The sequence below is a fragment of the Salarias fasciatus genome, chromosome 4 (assembly GCF_902148845.1).
Source record: "Salarias fasciatus chromosome 4, fSalaFa1.1, whole genome shotgun sequence".
NCBI lineage: Eukaryota > Metazoa > Chordata > Actinopteri > Blenniiformes > Blenniidae > Salarias > Salarias fasciatus.
This window is the reverse complement of record NC_043748.1, coordinates 20,216,400-20,240,735: the sequence shown is the minus strand read 5'-3', so window position 1 is coordinate 20,240,735 and position 24,336 is coordinate 20,216,400. Positions and strand designations below refer to the sequence as shown.

At 46.4% G+C, this 24,336-nt stretch overlaps 1 protein-coding gene and 1 long non-coding RNA gene across 2 annotated transcripts; one reads left to right on the top strand and one right to left on the bottom strand.

Annotated features, from left to right (window-relative positions):
- Positions 1-308: 308 nt before the first annotated feature.
- On the bottom strand, positions 309-17,737 carry LOC115386566 (uncharacterized). The gene is made up of 3 exons (XR_003931310.1): positions 17,517-17,737; positions 7,255-7,263; positions 309-320 (listed from the first exon to the last, which is right to left on the bottom strand). It is a non-coding gene; the product is annotated as an uncharacterized LOC115386566 (long non-coding RNA).
- On the top strand, positions 14,003-23,368 carry lrrc4ba (leucine rich repeat containing 4Ba). The gene is made up of 2 exons (XM_030088932.1): positions 14,003-14,309; positions 21,284-23,368. Exons 1-2 carry the CDS (start codon positions 14,064-14,066, stop codon positions 23,231-23,233), a joined length of 2,196 nt encoding a protein of 731 aa, XP_029944792.1. The 5' UTR covers positions 14,003-14,063; the 3' UTR covers positions 23,234-23,368.
- The last annotated feature ends 968 nt before the right edge of the window (positions 23,369-24,336 follow it).

Here is a 24,336-nt window from a genome sequence, read left to right as displayed (position 1 = left end):
TGGTTAGAGTTGAAACTTTGAGGTCTTTCTGTGTAAATCTGCACGTTCTTCCTGTGTAAGCCTCGATTTTCAACTGCAACTCCGAATCCGAAGTTGAAAAACAGCTGTTTGAGCTCTGATTGGACTGAAACCTGCTCTCACTCATTCAGCCTGGATCAGCTGGGTGGAGGGACGGATGGTGACATTATATCTATAGTGTAGTCCAGATGCATTATGGGTAAGGGCTGGGGTATCATCAAGGACTATTCATCCACCATCAGACTTTCTATTCATGTGAGTCACAATAACTTAACCTTTTCTCTCTGTTTATGGAGGGCTTCCTTTGTTGAATTTGCTTAAAAATCAGCATCTTTGTGTGTTTTCTTCACCGCTTATGGATCCAAAGGGTTTACAGTCCTCACCCGTTACTTCATATGAAAGTGTAAGAGGAGGATGTTCTGTAAGTTTTCCCAGGCCTGCATGAAGGCATGTTGGAGGTCCGATGTTCGCCAGCTTTATAAGCCGGAGACAAGGCGTCTCCGGGGACGTTTCAGGACAATTTGACTGTAATGTAATGAGAAGTGTAACAAGACACTTTCCACAGGGAACACGCAGCTGCAGCCCTGCATACGTTTAAGATCTTCCTGCTCAAACACACACGGAGTGAATGAATGCGTCATCGCGAAGCTCTGCAGAAACCCCGATAAGCAGATATTCATTAAATCAGGGGTGTTGAAGCAGGGAGAGGTGGAATCCGAGCAGGACCGGGAGGGCCCGCCTCCGCTCAGACGCTCAGCTCGCAGGACACGGCAGGAGTTCGACCAAGGTTTGTAGGAAAATATCAAAACAAGAGATCCAGGAAGAAGGAACTGAAGTTCAAATCCAGCGAACTGAAGCAAGAGAAACACGTTGGAATATGGTCACAGTTCAGAATCCAGGAGACAAAACAGGAAGATATCTGAGGGTGAGTTCAGTTTGATTTGATTAAAACCAGATTGTGAACGCAGCCTGAAGCACAGAGATGCATGTGGGTCGAACGCAGGATGTCAAACAACGTTCTTTACGTGGAAAACAGAAAACTTTCATTGCGTTTTTGGTGTCCGTTACCATGACAACAGTGGAATCACTGAACGCTCCTTGTCCGTGTAAACGGGGGCGAAACACAACTTTCCTGGAGCGCCGCTACGGTGCATACACACCACAGCCATGCTAAACAGCTCATCTGCACACAGTCAGTAGATGAACAATGAGAACAGCGTTTTCCTCCAGACTGTCATGACTCCCGGTCCAGATTCTCCTGGTCCCGGTCCCGGTCCTGGTCCTGGTTCTGCTTTTACTGGGCGGTTTTATGTAGTTCTCCCATTATTATCAAGTATTCTGCTCTGCAGCATGTGTGTGTGTGTGTGTGTGTGTGTGTGTGTGTGTGTGTGTGTGTGTGTGTGTGTGTGTGTGTGTGGTTTCATTACAAATAACAGCTCCAACTTGTGGCCTGGCATGCAAATTGCATTTCAGTGTTTTCTACCGTTTCTGGATAAACGCCAAACTTCTCTTAACCAATGCATTTTCACTTGAAATCCTCACAGTTTATCATAACTGATGTACATAAAAATGTTTGGCTCCATTTGGCTGTTTTTGCTCCATTCATATATCTGGGAACTGGGACAGTTTTCAGTTTTTAACATCCCATTTCCCATTTCCCTGTTCTCAAACAACAATAATAATAAGATGTCCTCATAAAACAGATCAACAGTCAGGAAAATGAACAAACGTTTCAGCTTCATGTGGACTGACGTCGGACCATCTTCACTTTCCCATCAGGAGGTTTCTGGTCTGAACGCATCCAGCTGCATGTTTCCCAGTGGGAAGCGGGACTTTTCCTCCCAGTCACTCATAAATGCACCACTCCACTCCAGTTCTTGACCATAATTTATTTATTTGCATCTTTCACTGTGATGTTAAAAAAAGCCGGAGCCTGAAATGTTTCCTCTGAATTTGGTTTGAATCAGGAAAATCATGAGAAATGTCTGAAACCCGTCTGGCTGGATGACCTGATAAAACCCAAGACGTGAGCAGGAAGTGAAGAGATCCCGCGGGCCTGGCGGAGGAACGAGTGGAGGGATGCTGCTCTGGGTCAGGCGGTGCGGATGTGAGCTGAGAGGATGTGGAAAAGTTGGAACAAACACAAACTGAACGGAGTGTAACAATGAATCTTCACGCAGACACTTTGCAGCTGGTTTTTTTAATTTGTTAAGTGGTTTTCAACAAGGCTTTGAATTTCTTTTGAACGGAAGATCGTTCTGCTGGGATTTACAGACCGAGCTCTTCTCCACATGTCGACACCTGCAGAGTCAACCAGCAGCTCCAGGTTTTAATCCTTATTTTCTCCTGATCTGTGGGCTCTACTGATGTATAGTTTGTGTGTGAATCAGATGATAGGCGATCAGTGTAGAGGTGGTGCTTGTATTCTTGCAGCTGATGCTAACATGTTTCATTTGATCGGTTAAATCATGATATTTTCACATGACGAGCACGTTGTTCATGCTTTTTGCTGCACAAAAAGTTGCAAAAGTTGTGCAAGTTGTTTCCACAACTTGCACAACTTGAGCACTAAAAAGAATCAGAATCCTGTTTTTGCAGATGTGTAGAAAATATTGATGGAGGAGAAGAATTTCATTCGTTTTCTACTGGAGGATTCAATTTGTAACCAGTGATCAAATATGACATATGACGGATTTGAGTGTTGGACGATCCCTGTACTTTCTTACATTGTGAGGATAGCATGAAACACACACACGCATATATATATATATATATATATATATATATATATATATATATATATATATATATATATATATATATATATATATATATATATATATATCTATATATATATATATATATATATATATATATTTAATTTTGACAACTTACATTTAAATTTATTTTAGACTGTTTTGAGTTTTATTTTGAAAAACACTTCACAGCGCTTCTTTCCTGTGCTTCGGTCCATCACAGTTTCTATTCATCCATCAGTAACCCTGATTAAAGCCTCTTAAGTTTTCCTCCATTTCCATGGATATAGAGTTTGAGCATTTCCAAAACGTTTCACTTCGGGAGCCATGTTAAAAAAGTTACATCTTAAACGGACGCCCAATGCAATGAAAGTTTTTCGTTCCCACTCGAAATCGTTGTATAAACAGAGCCTCAATCTGTTTGCATGATTTGGCATTTTTTTGCACAGGAGCTTAGTAAACTGGGTGCTTAATGTGACGATATCTGGTAAAACAGCCTGGAAGTTACAGCCAAACAGGCTGGAAAAATGATGTGTTCTGGGACTTTTATTTGTTAGTCATTATTTTATCCATTACGAAGGATTTTATTTGATTCCATTAAATATTTAACATCAGTGCATACAATTTTAACAACTGAAGTTATTGAGTTGACTTAATGACCCTTCAGAGATCTTGGCAACCACGAGGGTTTCGCCTCTGCGGGGGGAGGGGGGGGGGGGGGGCTTGGTCTGTTTTAAGACGAGCATTCAAGTGGTTATAAAATGATTCTATCCACAGACGAGCCGTTACGGTGCGGTGGATACTCTCATCTGGGCGGTGCGGTGGATAATACGCTCGCATTCGCTGGAGAAACACGGTGCCAGCCTGGCTGAAGGGAGCCGTCTCTTTGGAATTTGCAGGTTCTTTCTTGCTGTTCTTTGAGTATCTCGACCTCTTGTTAGATCTTCTAACCATCCTTTGACTGGAATAGTCACATCAGATGGACAAACGACTGGAACGGCGTGTTTTTGTATCCCGTTCAAAGATTATCAGTCTTTTTTAAAATTGCATGCATTGCTTTTATTTCCCCAACTGGATCAATAAAGCGCTAATCTGTGATTGATTTGTCCCGAAAAACTGTCAGCAAAAGCTACAAAGGCACCATAAAGTTGTAACATGAAAATAGTTTTACAATGAATTCAATGATGAATTTCCAGAATTGATCCATGTATTAAACACTGATTGCATAACTACTGACTGTTCTCTTGCTGTGGTAAAACATCCAAACAGGATCAACATGCAGGAACTCTTAAATAGTGAGAAATGTTCCACCTTTGAGTAAAAGTGGGTCGGTCAGGGCCACAGGAGGAGGACCGCAGGGATTAGCACCCAAAACCCCCCAAACTGAGTCCTGACAGCCGAGTTCAGTAAAATCTCCTCAAAGACGGAAGAGAGGAGGATGATCCTCTGTTATACACACCGACTGTACTTCTCCCCGGCGACTTCGCCCACTGCTGAGGCCCGGAGGAGCCGAGTCGGAGGAGACATCCGCCGGGCAGCTGAGAGGAGACAGACGGGGGGGCGGATCCGGATCCGGATCCGGTTCCTTCTCCTGTCCCATTGATGCACTAACGTCCTGCCAGACCGGATGACTAAACCATGAACAGCGGTCCTGTTCAGACGTCTGCAGCATTATGTGTGACTGGTCATTGTTTGGGATTAATATTAATTTGCTTTGTTGTGAGATTAACAAAACAGTTGTTGAGCACCGGGAGGAAGATGCTCCAGAATGTGGACGTCACCTGACGTTAGCGGAGTTACTGTCTCTGTTAGGGCCTGGTTATGCACGGCTTTTATGTGCATTGTGTTCACATTTTTGTCCATTTCATGGACACTTTAGGGACTGATTGCGTGAAGCAGTGCCAGTGGTGGCCATAGGGGGCAGAGTTACGATTGGAATAACACGTCTTAATGTCAGTGTTTACTGGCGCTGTTTTCCTTGCGTTCTGGTCTCGTGAGTTGAACTGAGCCGTCTTTCCCAGCATCCTTCATCGGTCTGTATTTCAGACTGATACGGTTCGGACAGGAAGAGCCAATAACGCTTCGATTTGTGTTTTTCCTGGAGCGCGGGGACTCGAAACATCAGTTACATGCTGAGCTCTAAAAGTCTCAAACACAAGATTAATTACAGAAACCGCACTGCTTTCTGGGGAATCCAGTCATCGAGTTCAGTCGGATTAAGAGATTCAGACATTGTAGTTGATCAATATGAATATTGATCAGAAAAACCTTATGATATTCATCATTTGAGACAAGGACCACCGCTAACTGAATATTAATGAGCGAATCGACTGAATCAGCAGCGGCCGCCGCGCGTTCTGTCCTTCATACAACCCAACGAGTCGTGCTCCGGTGCATCGAGCTCGTCGGTGTTTTCGGATGAAACCTTTTATTAAGAGCTTTTTATTTCTGAGCCGTGTGTTTCTGCAGATGTTACAGCGCTGCAGAAACAAACCCCTGATTGGCATCGCGATCAGGAAAGGTCACGGCGCCGCTTCCGCTGCACATGATGAGCTTCTTTTTTTTTCTTTTCTTTTTTTTCCTGTTCTGCCGGACGAGGCGCGAGCTGCCATCTTGGGTTGCCGAGCCGTTATTGATGAGCCTCCATGCTGATGTGCAGACGGGACGCCGGAGAGCAGGAGTGTGTCGGCACGACGCCGCGCTTGTTCCGCCGTCAGCGCGTCTCTGCGCTCGTTTCTCATTCTGCCTCCTGCTTTTTTTTTTATCGTTCACAATCAGGGCGGAGCAATCCCAGGTACACAGGAAGTGTTTAATTTACTGAAGCTTTTTTAAATTTAATAAAATAAAGATACATATTTTGCACCATTTTCTTCAGGCAAGTTGATAATTTTAGAATTTTTTTTTAGGTTTCAGTTAACAACGAAACAGAAATCTTTCACTGCGTTTTGTGTGTCTGTTTACATGATGATGGAGCCACTGAAAACACAACTTTTTGAAAATGGCTACCAAGGTGAACCAGCTTCAGAAGAAACTGATACAAAAGAACAGATGATCGAAGGGAATCGAGTGAATTTTAACTTCCTCCTCACTGGAGTTATTTAAAGCGTTAAAACTGTCCCCTCAACACGCTGCATCCTGCTTCGTTCACCGTCTTTCGCTCAGTCTCACACAGTCGGGGGAGTGGAGGGTGAAATTATCTCAAATTTTAAAGGCTGACATAAATCTCTATGAAATAAACTTTGCGGGATATTCGGCTGCAGCGGGGATCAAACACACGACGATCGGGGTCTTTTAACCTCTTCAACTCTGCCGAGCCTCTTCTGCAAGTCAAGCATTAAAGATTCATGGCGGGCAATCAGGCATCGCTCAGAAGCACAAAACTGTATTTTAAATTCGCGTCAAGATCCTAAAGAAATCAAATGTGTCAGGCCGAATTACCGCCGAGCGCGGTATGTGTAAATTGAAGCACAAGACACGGAGAATTTTTCATTTGATGGAGTCATGCAGCTTTAAAATCGGTCTCCAATTTTAATATTTCATGCCACAGAGAATATACATGTGATGTCGTAGGAAAGAAATGTTTTATTTAAAGGTGGAGCTGCTACTTTGAAAGCCCGGGGGAAAAACGTAACAAGTGCACCGGGGAGACGTCTCTGCAAACTGTGGCGCTGTTTTTAAGACAGAATATTTGGTTTGACTTGAGCGACTCATTTACTTATATTTATGTCTATATGGCTGTGAAAACCTGAAACTATACCAAGTTCATGTACCGACACGTACACTATATTGCTGAAGCATTCGCTTTCCTGCCTCCAGACACAGATGAATTTGAGTGACTTTCTTAAATATTTCTTAAATACTTTAGGCATTACACAGTATTTTGTAGTTATTGAAGTAAACCTGAGGAGATTTTTCATTCATTTATTCCCAAATAAAACCGGAATGAAATAATTATCCTGTTCAGACTTCATGATATAATAACCGGAAAAAATGACTCCATGTTCACTGTTAAGAGGTGTGAATTATAAGCATGTTTCAGTCCTGTAATTGGTTTTCAAAGTAAACAAATTAACAGCAAACAACGGCCGCCCTACATCCACAGGGGAAAAGAACGTAAAAGCAGCTGAAAAGGTTTTTATCTGGAGCGCGGAGGAGCCGGCCTCACCTCATTTCACGCTCACTTGACCCTTAAACTCTTTGTTAAGCAAAAAAATCTTCAGCCTGTCACAAACAATCATGTTGTTGGTGATTAAAAGCCATGTCCAGCGTGGGGCAGAGGCGGTTTGGAGGGAAGGGCAGATCTAATTTGTGAAGAGCGAGATCCAGTGAGGAGACCCCGGAAGACGAAAGCCACTGCATTCAGTTCGATTCTGAACTCTGGAGATGACTTCAGGGTATATATGCTAAACACAAAGCGAGCAGATGAAATGCAGCATCCTCCACATTAACAACCATTATCTGGAAATGAATTATAAACTACTTTTAGAAACTCAAAATAATTAATGAGCAAGTTCCAACTTTAATGCTTTCAGATGTTGCTACAGCAGCATTCCTCATGGGCAATTTCTGTTAAACAGTTACGGTTAGGAAAATGGTAAAAAGCAAAAAGAGAGAGAGAGAGAGAGAGAGAGAGAGAGAGAGAGAGAGAGAGAGAGAGAGAGAGAGAGAGGATGAATCATTGCATTTTAAGGGTAAAGTTCATAAACCCAGCTTGTGTTATTCTCTAAGCAGTTGACTCGGTCTGGGAACAGTTGGCTCTTTAAGATGAATCCTGCGTGGATGAATGAGAAAATGCACGTGTGGTGTAAAGTGATCAGTGCAGAGCTGATCCTGAAAGCCCTCTAACCCTCGGCACCGTCTCAACATGTGGAGGAAAACACCATTTAAGTCAAGACTTCGGGCTCCGTTTCAGTACGCATGTAGCAGCAGACTCCTGCAGTCTCGGGTTCACTGCTGCAGATGTGCACAGTGAACAAACAGTTTTCTACTTTACCATTTTACCCCCCCCCCCCCCCCCCCCCCCCCCATGCCTGCTACAGCAGCTCCCAGGTCAGCCAGCTCCTGTCCCAAGCTGTGTCTTCCAGTCTCTCTTCTGCAACCGGCACCTTTGTAGGGAGGAGGTGATTGAATGCGACCACCTGAAGCTCATCAGCAGTCAGAGGGCTGCAGCCTCCTTCCTCCCTCAGTATGTGACTGAGCCGCGGTATAGGCTGATCTATAGGGGGGGCCATCAAAGCATTTTTTGGTTGAGAAATAGCCAATCTTGACAATATATTGTCCATTCAGCCCAATTCCTGGACAGGCCGCCGATCCGTTAGAGGACAAACGTAGAGACATATATTCAAAGTTACAGGCAGTTATCCTTAAACTGGACTGTAGGAGGAAACCAGAGAGTATCAACTTCACACATCAATCTCTGAAGTTTGAGTTTAAAGAAAACCGGTTGCATTGGTTGTGGGGGTGGCCGATATGGCCTAAAATTTATATCACGGTATAATTTGAACCTTAGACTGTAGATGGTATATATAAATTACAGCATAACAGTTTCTTAATGGTTACCTTAGCACATGGTAAAAGCATGGAAGCAGGAAGTAGGTTTTAAAATATTAAATAACATAAGTCAAGTTACTCTGAAGCCAAACCATGTCCAGTTAGATGTTGCACCAGTATTTTTCAGGAGTTCTTCCTCTGTTCACTGCTCGCCGCCATCGCTGTTGTTGTGCACTTCTTCGGGGAAACGGGTGTCTAAAAAGTTGCATTACTGCCACCTAAAGGACGTAATGTGCTATCGCCGTTGGGCAGTCTGACCGAAATCCCTATGGAGGGCCAAATCTATATCGCATACGGGTTATACGGGTTATACCGCCCACTCCTAATTGGTTGTGCTTAAATAAAATAATTCATCGAGGTTGGTTCAGTCGGGCCGACTGGATTTTTTCTGATATATCCCTCAATGAGAGGATACATAGACGTAGATATCATAGTTACCAGAACATTTCTACATAGATGATTCATTCTTCCCTGCTTGTTCACTTTAAAGCATCTCAAAGCGATTGAACTGATCAGCCGAACCTCGTCTTACGTCCTGGAAGATGTTTTGCCCCTAATCTAAGTGGCTTTAACAGCTCACGGTGTTCCCTGAGGTAGGCTGGCCGGAGCGGACCTGATTCAGCAGAACAGAGCGGTGAGGCAAAGAGCAAGGCGGCGTTCGCTGTCCGTCACCGGTCGGCTTTGATATCGGCGCAGACAGAGTCAGGGATCAAACCTCTGATCCTAACGCTGCAAGACAGCCCGCCCCGACTCCGTTCGGCTCCAGATTTGCCACTGCACCACCACCTGTTTGAAAGATGACCTTGATTTTTGTGGCTGTGATTTGCGGTTGCTTGACATTAATGTTAAATGCATTAAACTGCCTCGCCGCCGCCGCCGCCGCCGCCGCCACGGTGCAGCCTGCTGCTTTGTGACGGTCGTAGTCGCTTCATCGCGTTTCGCCTCGTCTCTGGTGTCACTTGAGTCCCAATGTGAGTGGATTAATTTGTCTTTAAATGTCTCATCTTGCATTGTTAACTCCGCTCGACCACATGTACACACGACAAATTGATTTGAAACGATTGATCCTTTCACATTGAAGCTACAGCGATCGGACGGCTGCGGATGGTCGGAGGGACCCTGGCATACGAGTGTGTATAGGGTGCTAATGAGGGAGGGTGGGGGGAGGAGGGGGGGGTGGACGTGCTGCTGGTGGGATACAGCTGGACGGAGTTGGAGACTGTGGTGAATAGGTAACCATGGTAACCCTGTTGGCTGAGATCTGAATGCAGAGAGCGGAGCGAGAGAGCAAAAGGGGCGAGGGTGGCGGAGGGTTGAGGGGTGGTGGGGGTGGGGGTGGGGGTGGGGGCGGGGGCGGTGGGGCGGTTGGGGGGGGGGGGGTGAAGGAAGCTGCTGTGTGTTTGTGTTCCGTGGCGAGAGAAAGAGTTGGGGGTGAAGGGTTAATATGCATCGCTGCAGCAGGTTAATCTTTTATCAAACTGCCAGGTCAGTGCGGCGTTTACCCCCGGCACCGGCCGCCGTGAAACCGCCGCACGGGTGGTGGAGGGGGTGCGGGGGGGCGAAGGAGGGGGGGCATGGGGGTCCAGGAAATATGTAGCAGTGGAGGGGAAGGAGGGGTGGAGGAGGGGAGGGAGGGAGTGAGTTCAGTTACCAGTAAATCCTGAATGAAGGAGTGAAGTCAGGCCGAGACCAGCCGGTCTGCAGAGACCCGGGGGGACCTGGGGGGACCTGGGGGGACCCGGCGGGACCTGGGGAGACCTGGGGGGACCTGGGGGGACCTGGGGGGACCCGGGGGGACCTGGGGGGACCTGGGGGGACCTGGGGGGACCCGGGGGGACCTGGGGGGACCCGGGGGGACCGTTCCTGCTGGAGTCAGTCCGCAGCTTCGGTCTCGGCAGATCTTTCACCGAGCGCATGATGGACCCTTCATATGGCGCCGGAAAGATGAAGAGAAAATGAGACGGAGGAAAGACAAATGGGCGAGGAATGGATGAGGTGGACGGATGAATTAAAGACATAATGATGAGGGGGGAGCGGAAGGGAAGATGGGGTGTTAATGAAAAGAGGGGTGGGTACAGGAGGGGGTCCACAGGGACGTATGAAACAGGTGGGCTGGAAAGAGGAATGAAAGGAACGAGGGGCGGATTTGTTCCTCTGCGACTAATGGATGAAATTACTGCTGGATGAAAGAAAGACCGAGAGGGGATGGATGAATGGATGAACTGATGGATGAAGGGGTAGTAGAAGGAGATGAAGCTTGATTGATGACACTGGGGGGAGGGGAGGGATTCAGTATAAGGACAAACTGATGAAATGAAGGATGAAAATGAATGCATGAATGACTGAACGGGTGAGACGGAGATGTGGGATGATAATGAAAGGATGCAGCATGGAATGGACAAGGGAGCAGAATGAATGGGTGAAATGGTGGAAAGGGGTCTGAGAATGCTTAAACCTGGATGACTGGATGAAATGAAATGTTGGTAAAGGAGGAATGCTGGATGATGGATGGATTAACCCAGACAGACAGGTAAAGAAGAGATGTGGGGTGAAAATGAATGGATGAAGTGAGCGGCGGTGGTGAGGTGGTGACTGAACGGAAGTGATGGGTTGACTCGGTGGAGACAGTCTGGTCAGATGACGGTTCCCTTCAACTCGAACTCAACCAATGAGCTTTCATTGTAAAGGAGGGACGGAGCGTGGCTCCGCCTCCGAGCGGCGGCTGTCAGGAGAAGAAGAGAGACCTGAAAGCAGACAGCCAATCAGGAGGGAGGGAGGGCCACAGGTAGAGACGACTGGAACACGTGGAAGGTGGCAAAATACAATCAAGCAGCCCCGAGCCAGCTGTCAGCTGTACTCTCACTCTTCTGGATGGGCCCTCTTCCCCCCCCCCCCCCCCCCCCACACACACACACACACACACACACACACACACACACACCTGAGCTACCATCTTAACCTCCGCCTCAGCCGCCACCGCCGCCGACTCTCGTCTTTCTTTGCACCTTTCGACTCTGCTTAGATGCTGCCTACCTGAAATAGCTTTGGCACTTAGATCTCGCTGGCAAGAGAAAAAAAGAAAGAAAAAAAAAGTATCTGGGAAGCTTTTTTTTCTTTCTTCTTCTCTTTTTTTTTTTTAAAAAAGGGGGAAGCTAAGTCCAAAAATAACCTGGAGGGCCTCGTTAGGCGTCGTCGTCGTCGTCGGGCTGCAGATGAAGAGCCGCCGTCCTTGATTGCGTCGTCGCCCGGTGTTGCACTTGGAACCGTCGTCGAGCTCGTTGGTGTCCCGCTTCCCCCGATGCCGCCGCTGATATGATTTACCATGGCGCCCTTGTGCATGCGTTTTGATGTCATTGAACTTGTGCGTGCACGTTATTGATCAGCCCCCCCCCCCCCCCCCCTCCCCCAGGACCCCCCATCTGTTTCATATTCATCCCTCCGTATTGTCTTTCGCCTCCTCGCCTGTGTTTCATATGCATCCGTGTGTTGTCGTTCCCCTCCCTCCATCTCTGTCTGCTTTATATTCATCTCTCTATCGAGCCTCCCTCCCTTCTCTCCTCTCCTTCTCTCGCTGAGTGAGAGATTATTAATATTAATGTCTTCTCTTCTCTCCCTCCCCTACTTTTCCCCCCTCTCCTACTTTTTTTATCTCCATTTTTTTCCCCTACAACTGATCTCTTTTCTGCTCTTCCCACTATTTATACCTCTCTCTAGGTCTTTATCCCTCATCATCTCTTTCACTCAACCTTCCCTCCATCTGTCTCCATCTCCATCTCTTTCTTCTCCTCTGTCTCTCTTTCTGCGGCCCGCTCTCTGCAGCTGTTCAGTATTCATCTATTACTGTAGTGTTGATAATTCCCTTCTCTGCCCGCAGCCATACAGTCATCTATCAGATTAATAATCCTTCTCTCCTTCTCGCCCCCCCCCCTCCCTCCATCCCCCCCTCCTTCCTTCCACCGTCTCCTTTCTTACTGTGCCAAGTGAGGATGCTCGGCATGTCAAATGAGTTTGCGTGTCAGAGTCCCGTCGTTACGGCCATCATCATTAATAACCCGGTCCAGATTGCCGGACGGCCTTATTTAAGGTTCGCCGGGTCTGAATAACCTGCGGAGGGGAGCGGAGCCTCTCCGGGCGAGTGGAGCGCCACTCGACCCGCCATCTATTACCGCTAATGCAGACTGCACCATTCTCCGCAGACCCCCCCCCCCCCCTCCCCGACGGCGTGCGGTGCAATACTCCTACAGAGATGGAATAAGCGTTTTAGTCGCACCTCTGAGTCCAAAAAAGTGGAAGTGTTTACCCCAACGTTGATAAGCGTGGGTTTAATTAACGGCGGTGGCGGCGAGCGAAGCACGTTCAGACATCGGTGTATCATCGTCGTATTAATTGTTTTACCTGCATAATTAGTGTTAACAAATGAGGACGCATGGCAGACATGTCCGGGGGCTTCTATCTCCTGCTACCGGGGTTATTAATGGTTCCCCCAGTTCAGACCAAATGTCCCAGAAGCCCCGTTGCTCTCTGACACCAAGGATCTCTCTTATCATTTCACCCGTGAAACTCTCTTCCTTTTAATCATGAATAATCTATTTCCAGAGTAACAGTCCAATGAAGTTCATTACACCTTGAGTTTGTTCATATGTGGAGAGTTATGCAAGTAGCTTCCTAAATTCAATGAAATAAGCCAAAGGTGTGTTTTAAAAAGCTCCTTGACTGAATCGAAGAAAGGAAAACAAGCATTTCCAATACAACTGAAACATACGTGTGTATTTTGTATGTTACACTAAAATGATTAGAATTAGCAGTGAAGTCATGAGATTTTTCCCTCTTCAAAACGGAAACTCTCGTATTTTGTTGGTCTGATTGCCGTTACGGTGGTGCAGTGGATGCAGTAGGTTAGTCTCCGACTCAGCATTTCGGGTTTGAGTATGGACGTCTTCTGTTGAGAGTTTGCATGTTCTCCCTGGGCCCGTCTGGGTGTTTTCAAGGTCCTCATGCGGTGTTTGAGTTCACTGTTAATCAGTAAAATCCTCTTTCTGATTTTCATTCTTCATCCTCCCCTCGGCTCTGTGAGCCTCTGTGTGGGAATCACGCATGAAGAATCATATCGTGTCAGTTTTGGAATAATAATTGACTTCCTGCCTCCATACATCCTGACCTCCTGCCATACATTGAAGCAGTGGATCTTATTTCATCCTAAATGCGACTCTGCAAACAGAAATGTGTGATCGTCCTGGTTTACATGTTGTCGTGTTTCCACACATCCACCACGAGCCGCTAATGACAGAACGGATTGGATTCCCCACTAAATGTCTTCCCGGGGATTATTCAGGATTTGATTTGAGCAGTTGCACAGAAGTTTTGACAATCCCTCGCCATGATCAGCTACTGTATATACTGGCGCTGTGTTATCTGCAGTGTCTTTAATATCTGCTTCCTCTTCCTCTTTTCTTCTTCTTCACAGAAACTCCCGGGTTCCTCCGACTTCACAGAAAAAAGGCCTCGCTCAAATCCCCAGGCAGCGCAAGAAAAAAGGGGAATAACGTCTGTTTATGTGCACTTTTCTACGTTCAAACGACAAGAGGAGAAAGCCGGGAGCCGGAGAGAGGGCCGGGAAGCGTCTGAGAGGATGCAGGATTAGCCGACCGGCCGCAGGAGGACCGAGGGGGAAAAGCCACCAGCGTGGAGCCAGCTCACCTGCACCTCCGGATTAAAGAGCAGGGTCATGTCCCAGTTGCCATGCGCATCGCCACGCTGACCTGCCTCCCCGGCCCTTCCCCCCTCCTCTTTCTGCTGGCCCAGCTGCTGCTGCGGCTCCTCCTCGCCGGGCCCCAGCCGGTGGGGGCCGCCTCGTCCTGCCCCTCCCTCTGCACCTGCTCCAACCAGGCCAGCCGAGTCATCTGCACCAGGCAGAACCTGGAGCAGGTTCCCGAGAGCATATCAGTCAACACGCGATACCTCAACCTGCAGGAGAACTCCATACAGGTGAGGAGGCCGGGGGGCCAGTGGCACGCTGTGGGGGGGTTTCCGTCATTCAGCTATTGATCCGGACATTATTTCTACATGTAAAATAAAATAAAAACCACATGATCTGAAAACAGAGCAGTGGAATCAGGCGTTTTCTGCTGCTGGGACTGAACATGGTTTAATCTGAAAGTGTTATCTGCTGATCACAGCAGTACAAACGAGATCATATCAGTCAGTGTTGTCATTATTATTACTGATGTTTCAAAAAAAAAAAAAGGCTTTCTCATAAAACTAAGCATTCCACATTTATCAATGACAAGTCTTGTGCTAATGCTAACGCTAATGCTAATGTTAAAGCTCGTGTCCGGAGTTTTGAAAGGATGAGATTTTTTTTTTAATCCAACGTCTCGAGGTTCCCCCCTCCCTCTGGCCACGCCCTTTTTATTGTGCACGCTCATTATCTGTCGGGTGAAAATGAGAGCCTCCGAGTCCTACAGCATCCTCCATGTTCAGCTGTTTACGGTGGATGTTCAGCAGACAGTGGATATATCCGAGGTAAGCGCGGCGGCTGCTGTGGAGCTAACTTTCCTCTGCCTGGGCGAGCGGCCGTGCTCTCTGGCTGCTCACGTTGATTGACAGCATGACAAAGCGGAAGCTCGAAATCTATTGGCTGAAGCTGACCGGCGCTTTTTTGGATAACATGGGGGTCTATGAGACGAAGGCGGAGCTCATAAATACATTTTTATATTGCTTTATGCTAATATTATAGTATCGAACCAGACTGACACATTTAAGCTCCGTTATAAAATGATACACACGTTGGAAACGAACGGAAACTCCGGACACGAGCTTTAAGGTCAGTAAGATTTAAAACAAGATGTTGTCATCATCTTGGTTCTGTTAAACTGGCTCTTCTGATCAATAAAATCATCTTCTGCAATAGAATCCTTCTTTTTCACACTAAAACTTTCACATTAAATATAAAACCAATATATTTCAATATATTCAATATTTCCCAATAGCCATTAATTAGAGTTGGAAATACTATCAACATTTTTGACAAGTTTGAAAAAAGAAAGTGTGTGTGTGTAAAATCATCACTATCATCATATTTTTCCATAATCACTTATTGATACATGTAAATATCTGCATCCATACATATAAACACATTCATGGTTGAGGACATGGATTCACACATGTGGCAAAGCGGGGAAATCTAATTATTAAATAGGTGTTGCAGACAACGCCACCTGGGGAATTTCACCCCAGGAAATAAACTAAACTGTTAAAAAGGCTACACAGGTTCGCCGGATGACAAAAAGGAGTTCAGAGGTTCCAGGTGAAAATAATTTATTCCATTCCTCGTTAAGTTCAGCTACATTCTTTCAAGTGATTGTTTCAAACAAAAACACTTAATGGACAGGAGCGCGCGCATAATTTCGGTCCAAAGTCCCGTGCGTGTTTGGGCTGGCCCACACCAACACGCCACCGTGCGGAGGACACAACACAGAATAACATTTAACATGGCAGCAGCTCCAGGACGGACAAACACAAGAACAAAGGAAACAAGGACAAAGACAGCCGTGGTGTGTCTGCGCTGGAAACAGGGCTCGAACAGGGCAGAACCTAATAAGAAAAGGATTTGTTACAGCCTGCACACCTGTTGATTACCACAAAGTTAAACAATGACATACCGCTTCCGACTTCCGTTAGCGGGACAAATGCTCAGACCAGCACCGGACCATCGGGACCCATGCGCCCGATCTACAACTGCTGCGGCATGCGCTTGACGCGCTCCCCCCGGAGCCCTCGCGACACTGCAAGGCGTAACTTTCATCAAAACCAATACGATACATTTCATGTGGGATGTTAGCCTTTACCTGCTCTCATGAACCACCACTACCAGCCAGCACCAACCCGGAAGTGCAAGAACCAGAGGGCGACACAGACGTGGGAGGGGTTTTTATAGTGCCCCCAGCCAATAGGCTGAGACCAACCACAAACACACCCATCCTGCCACAACACACAACAGTGTTTATTTCAAATGATAAAAGATTTATTAAAAAAAAAAACTGTTTTCACAAATACAAACATTGTTATGTAGTGAATTATCTCATAGAAGATTGTTTTCTTTACAGTGGTTCTCTCTCTGAGTTATACCGCGCTGCATTTTAAATTTGCCCGTTGTTAGACGATTTTATTGATTTCTTTTGACAGCTGCTTGTTTTTCCATTAGATTATAATTGACTGGAGGTTAGAAGTCACATCACAGCACGACTCGCACGGCGGAAACACAGATTCATCATTTTCAACATCTGGTTTCTTTTCAGCACGTGTAGCCCACTGACACGTCTTAATAAAGCTATTGATTTTTCGTTTTTTTATTCCATTTGTTAATAATAGAAGAGACTGATCTTGTATCACAGATTGAGGATTTTTCTCTTCAGAGGATGTATAACAATCAATACACACACACACACACACACACACACACACACACACACACACACACACACACACACACACACACACACACACACTGCTGTTCAGTATTTCACTTATGAATAGAAAATAAGCAGTTTTGTACACATTCCTCCAGATTATGGGAAAAAACAGTACAAGAAAGCAACTTTTTCACCAAATAATTAACGGCGTGGCCTCAGTTTGTGCTTTTATTGACGAGGAAGAGTTCCGCGATGATAACAGTGTGAATAGATTTGGCATTTGGCATAATTACTTATTTCCCACTCAGAATATCACACCATATAATCACCAACATGCGATGCCCCTATATTAATCCCTCCTCAATTAGGATGCAATTTTCATGATTGAATATGTAATTATAGCAACTTGTTGGTTCAAATGTGTGATTTTAGATGCCGGGGAAGAGGAGCCCGTGCGGGGGGAGGGTTGGGGACTTTTCCAAAAAAAAAAAAAAAAAAAAAGTGTGGAGAAACTGTTCATGAGTTCATCCAAATGAATGAATGAATATTGGATAATCAGGATAATCAGGCTCCTCGTTTGACTCGGTCCTCACTTCGAAATCCTCCCTGTGGAAAACGTGTCCCTACTTTGTAGTGTTTACCAACACACTCCTTCTCTCTTTCACACACACACACACCTGTGTGCCTTTAACTCCAGTTCATGCATCTTTGATGCCCAGTGTTTTTCTTTTGTGGGTATCAGGATTAATTTGTTGATTGAGTTTTTTTCTTTAATAATAACTTGATTTCTGGGAAGAGACGGTAAAGTCAGCGGCGATAATGTTTGAAAAAGGTTCTTAAGCCCCGACTGAGCTGAGGGAATAGGTTATGAATTGAAAGCAACGCGTTTTTCCACGACACTCCACTGCCTTCTGTATGCATTACCAATTTATCCACGGTCCCTGGACGGCGTTTGTGGCTTCCCAGCTGAAGATGAAGGAAGATCCTTAAACCACAGACCGTCGATACTCGCTCAGCGTTTCGTGTAATTGGATCCATCGTGGAGTTGAGGGCATTTCTTTCTTCTTACGTGTTTTTTGAAATCATTTCTGCTCTTGAAATCGTTCCCCCTCCTCTTGGGCCGTCCCAGACATTGTTAAAACTGTCCAGTGCAGCTCTCATAATGCCGGACAGAGCCTTCCCAAAGTCCTCCGCTCCTCTGAGAAAACGTCTTATTAAACATTATGTGATGCTAACGGAGCAGAAGTGGGACATCACGCCGCTTGATTCGGAGCCTGTTAACACAGGAGGTAAAAATAAAGAAATAATAACAGCATTTGTTGCGTTTTTAGCCTCGGAATTTGGACTGGGTTTGTTGTATCCTGCAGCCGCGCTTGAAATGATTAAAAATCTAAAAATGTTTTAACACCTGAAGGCATCCTAGATTCTCTGGCTTATTTTTTCCTCCACTGAGTACCCTGAGAGTAAAGCCTTGACAGCTCCCACCCCTTCTTAACATCCTCGCCCCCCCTCCCACCCCGTTGCCTATCAGCCACCCCCCCCCCAGCTCGCCCTCCCCCTGCTCCTGCTCTACATACAGAGAGGCGATGGCCCGACTCCAGGAGGCTCTGTGTCTCACTGAGGGCTTTGGCCACACGTATCTCAAACAGTCAGAGATTTCAGGGGCTTTTAGCGGCGTTCACGAGCCGTTCGTCTCTGACTTCCCGCCAAATGAGCTGGAGCCGGACCGGGCCGAGGGTCCGGGGTCGGCCACCGCCTCCTGCCTCCGACCTGCGTGTTTATTCAGACATATTCCTTCACGTGAAGCGTTCTGTCCTCCGTGACGCTTCATGTGAACAGTCCAACCGCGGTAATCAGCTTATTAGCGGCGGATTGCGGTAATAAGCCCCCCCGAGTCTCACCGAGTCTCAGCCTGGAAAACTTTGAAGGCGTTCAAATAAGGTCAGGGTTGACACTGGGTTTAGCGGAGGTCTGTCACAGCGCAGAGCTGAACTGAAGGGAGGTTTTCTTTTTTCCTTGCTTGGGAACAGGAGTGTCAAACACGTGGGGAATTGAACCTCCAAACCGAGCCACGGCCGCTCCACGGGAGGATTCATGCCAGTCTACGTAATTGAAATTACACAAACATACATTAGCATAAACCGCAGTAAATCCTCAGACTGAAAGATTTCTCCAGTATTTTCAGGAGCTTTAAGTTGCACTCGGGTCTAAATCATGTCAAAAAAGAAACTTCAGTATGTCGACATAACTGCACAGCTGAGGATCCTCCTCCAAAACGTGCATTCACTGTGAACATTTTCAGGATGTTTTTGTATATTTTCACACTGAAACTAAAGGAAATCTTTAAATCTGCTTGTATTTAAAGAGTATTATGTTATTATTTCACAAACTCTTGATTTAAAATCTCTTTCCGTGGCATCTTAACTGAAATGAGTTTGACATTTGAAAATCAAAGCAAAACAAGGACAGTGTGACCAAAATAGTCTGTTTGTTTTGTTACTTTGTTTTCTTCATCCATCAATCAATTATGCAAATCCGACGTCCCAGTTGTGACCAGTGGTGGTATTTCTGCTTCCAGATGTGGCACACACATCTTTAGTATTGTCCTTTAAGAAAAGGAGGGAAAGATCATTATTACTGTGTAAAATGAAAAGTATGGAGATTCTGAATAGGAAATCGGTTTAATTTTTCAAAAATGTTCACATTATAAAAACACGCTTTTTAAACATCAAAATAGAATTTTTTTATTTTACTTAGGATTGTAGAAACGACCACAATAAATCAATTTCAACCTTTATTCTCCTCAAAACTTAAAGCAGGATCGAAGACATGCAGGGTCCTTCCCTGATGTAGCGTTTACTGCTCTGAACAAAGGGTTGTGGGTTCGATTCTGGGCCTGGCCTTCCTGTTGAGCCTGCTGGTTTTCTCTGAACGTACATAACCAGGCCTGCACCCCGTGGCAAGTTAGAGTTATTCCGTCAGGCTTTACACCGTCACCACTATTTACGGCCCCAACAGCACCTCACTGTAAATTCCCCGCCGTCAGTCAGGGAGACAGGGTGACCCTCAGCCGACTTGTGCTGGTGTCTGTAGCGAGACGGAGATAGCAGCAATAGTTGACGGGGTGGAAGTGGCAGCTTTTATCATCACAAGCAGGGATATTAATTATTTATCCTTATATGGGTGGTTTATTTAAACATTCATTCATGCCCTCATTGACAATGTTTTTTTTCCCCTCTCACATGGTTTAATAATGTCGAACAAATCACATCAATTTGAAAACTAACATGTCACAATTCGGGCTGCACATCTGTTAGAGGTTCAATGCTGTTCACGATTCTATAATGAATCAAAGTAAATAGAGCTGGTAGCTTCAGAAAAACTCTGTGATCCCCTTCCTGATTATGTAATCATGTTTGACAGTGGAATATTTATTTTATAGTGTTTTAGATTTGCTAACATGATAGAAAAAGACGTGTTTGGGAAAATTTTGATTTCACATGATAGTATTTCTACACACGTTTTCTATAGTGATTTTTCCAACCTAAGGCCTACAGGGCACTGAAGACAATCCCTTATGACAATAAGTGAAAGCCACGCTACACCCTGTATAGGTCACCAGTCTATTGCAGGGAAAACACAAAGAGACCCACAACAAGAGACATAACTCATCTCAAGATGACCTACAGTCACCGATTACCCAAAAGCCTTTGGAATGTGGGAGAAACCAGCCCACCCAGGGATATTTTCACTGTTAGCCACTGTAACACTGACCACCATGCCGGTCGTCATCATAGTAGTTGATCACAGAGATCCGTCTATCCAGCTTATCCTGCTTGGGTTAAAAGGAAACTGGAGAATCCCTTCTGACTTTTGGGCAAAAAGCAGCGCACACCCTGGAAATCAAACACATCAAGACGAGCGATCATGTCCATTTGTGGTTACTAATTGTTATGATCCAGGATGGCGGCAGTGTGAACGGAAGAAAAAAAAGCCTAAATGAGTCCAAGGTTCTCAAAATAAGAAAACATTTATTTGGCTGAATCAAAAAAAAAAAAAAAAAACCAGCAAGACAAAATAATCAGTCCATCAAACTTCCAAAAATTTCTTCTGCAGAGAAAAACAAGAGGTTACAAGAGCAAAAACACTGACTTTCCTCACAGCTGCACCTCTCCTAAGCCACACACTCTCTCTCAGACTGCAGCAAGCACACACACTTTATCCTGCAGCTCCAATCAGCCTGACTGACCTCAGGTGGGACTGTTCTCTCACCTGCAGCCCATGCAGGTGATCACAAAGGGGAAAAAAACAGACCACTTAAAGAGGAAATATCTACATCTAAATTTATTTTTCCAACAAACCATAAATAGTCAAACATTTTCTCACCAATACTAATTTAAGTGCTAGAGGAATGTGCACCTTCATATGCATGTACCTGTGGAAAACATGCAATCTCCACTCTAATTTGCTAAACTCTCGTCTTACACGTCGAACACATCAGTTGTCCTATAATCTTGATCGTAATCGTGTCCCTCTTTGTCCTTTCAGGTTATCAAGTCAGACACTTTCAAGCACTTGAGGCATCTTGAGATCCTCCAACTCTCCAAGAATCAGATTCGTCAGATCGAAGTTGGAGCATTCAATGGCCTCCCCAACCTCAACACACTGGAGCTGTTCGACAACCGCCTCACACTGGTGCCATCACATGCCTTCGAGTACCTCAGCAAGCTGCGGGAGCTGTGGCTGCGCAACAACCCCATCGAGACTCTGCCAGGCTATGCCTTCCATCGCGTGCCCTCGCTGCGTCGGCTGGACCTGGGGGAGCTCAAGAAGTTGGATTTCATTTCGGATGCAGCCTTCGTGGGCCTCATCAACCTGCGATACCTGAACCTGGGCATGTGTGGACTGAAAGACATTCCCAAACTGACTGCCCTTGTTCGGCTGGAGGAGCTGGAGCTGTCGGGAAACCGGCTGGAGATCATCCGTCCCGGTTCCTTTCAAGGCTTGGTGTCTCTCCGCAAGCTGTGGCTAATGCACTCGCAGGTGTCAGTCATCGAGCGCAACGCTTTTGACGACCTGAAAAACCTGGAGGAGCTCAACCTGTCCCACAATTCCCTGCACTCCTTGCCCCATGACCTCTTCACCCCCCTTCATCAGCTGGAAAGAGTACACCTGAACCACAACCCCTGGGTCTGCAACTGTGACGTGCTTTGGCTCAGCTGGTGGTTGAAGGAGACGGTGCCCAGCAACACCACCTGCTGCGCCCGCTGCCACGCCCCCCCGTTCTTAAAAGGAAAGTACATTGGGGAGCTGGACCAGAGTCACTTCACCTGCTATGCGCCCGTCATTGTGGAGCCACCGACAGACCTCAACGTCACCGAGGGCATGGCTGCCGAGCTGAAGTGTCGCACAAGCACATCCACAACGTCTGTCAACTGGATCACGCCCAATGGCACTTTAATGACCCACGGCTCGTACAGGGTGAGGATATCGGTTCTTCACGACGGCACGCTCAACTTCACAAATGTCACCCTGAGAGACACGGGCCAGTACACCTGCATGGTCACCAACGCTGCTGGAAACACCACTGCGACGGCGGTGCTCAACGTTACTGCTGCTGATGCCAGTGTCAACTACACCTACTTCACAACGGTCACCGTGGAAACAGTGGAAGCTGGAGGAGGTAACGATTATGCATTGATTTCCATCAATGAGACCTTCATCCGCTTTCATCCTGGCCCCACCCCTTCAGACATGTGGCCGGACGGTGTTTCGACCACCGACTCCTCTCTGGGTAACGACTGGTCGTCCTCGTCTCCTCGGGCCACTCGGCCCACCTTCACTGTGCCCATCACTGAGCCGGGCTACTCGGGCCTGGACGACGTGATGAAGACCACCAAGATCATCATCGGCTGCTTCGTAGCCATTACCTTCATGGCAGCGGTGATGCTGGTGGTGTTCTACAAGCTGAGGAAACAGCACCAGCTGCACAAACACCACGGCCCCGCCCGCGCCATTGAGATCATCAATGTGGAGGACGAACTGGGCGCCGGAGCCAGCGGGCGGGGCAGCGGCATCTCGGGAGGCGCTACCGTGACGCAGAGCGGGAGCAGTGGAATAGGAGGAGGCCAGACCCTCAGGCTGCACCACCCGGAGATTGTCAACCTGCCCAACCTGGCCCGATCGGATCACCTCAACCACTACTACAAGACCCATCACTTCAACAACAACATGATGGGTCTGGGCATGGGTCCGGGCTCCGGCATGGGCCTGAACAACAACAACAACCCCTCACCGTGCTCCCAGTCACAGAACATATCCTGTTCCCAAACCTCCACCGGAGGAGGAACCCCCACAGGTGGAACCCTGCCCTCCACTATGCCCCTGCCTCAGTTGGGCCTCCACAGTTCCCTGAAAGGCCTCATGGGTAAAGGCCAGAACGAGCCACTGCTTTTCAAGAGCGGCTCCAAAGAAAACGTGCAAGAGACTCAAATCTGAGACAAAGCGAGGGTAGAAAGACACATGAGGTAATGAGAAAGGGATGCAGGATAGAAACTGATACAGAAAGAACCTGTGAAGCCAAGTATAAGAGACTGATTGTAGCCTACAGTCCTTAGGGACGGATTTCAGAAACAGATGAAATTTCACACAGTTGCTGCTTTAGGTTGTCAGCCTGTTGACAGAGAGAAGCAGATCGAAGGAGACAGTATGCTATCTGATCAGCACCAGTCAGACCAACACCATCTGCGCACGATTCTTCAAATTAAATCAGACGCTAAAGTACACAAACTTAACCACAAACATCAAAATCGTTTAGTAACGTGTGCAGCGCGCTACCATCTCTGCCAAAGTCCAACATCAACCCAACTGCGGCGAGCCTCTCTAGGATTTATATAGTCTGCTTGGTATATTTCCTGACACATTGAAGTGTGTATATTTGGAGGGAGACTCACTATTGGCCATTGAACATGCTGTCAGATTAGCGCTTGGCAGAGACGCTGAGTAACAAACAATGTTTGGGGTGAGCGGTACTGTCCCAGGTTTCCAGGAAGTGCTAAAACACAGAGGAAGCTAAATTAGAGCGCCGCAGCGATACTGTCCAGAACACATGCGTCAGACGAGCACTTTGCAGGGAGAGAACAAGAGAGAGAACAACAGTTGTTTTATTTTTCAGAGTGCTTTCACTCTCTTCTTCTCACTTTTTTTTTTCTCTTTCGCACTTAAAAAGGATGCTGTCGTCTTTGGAGGAGGAACAGAGCGGGTTATCATGGGAGAAGAAACAATCCTGTGGCTTACAAACGGACAAAGAGAGATATAAAAAGGACCGAACGTACATATTATATATACCGTAAATATATTTTCATTCAAAGAAATAAATTATAAAGAATCTTTATCGAGCTTCTGACTGAAAAGTATGTCTGAAGAATATATTAAAAAATACACACAAGGCTGTTTTAGTGGACCTCCTTTACAACTTTTCTCAACTTGGAACAAAATGGCCACTCCAACTGTGCGACGCGAGGACGCCTGTGGGAGAAACCCAGCAAATATCTGGCAAAGTGTTTGAGTCCATTTATTTTGCTCTCCAGTTTTTTTGTAGC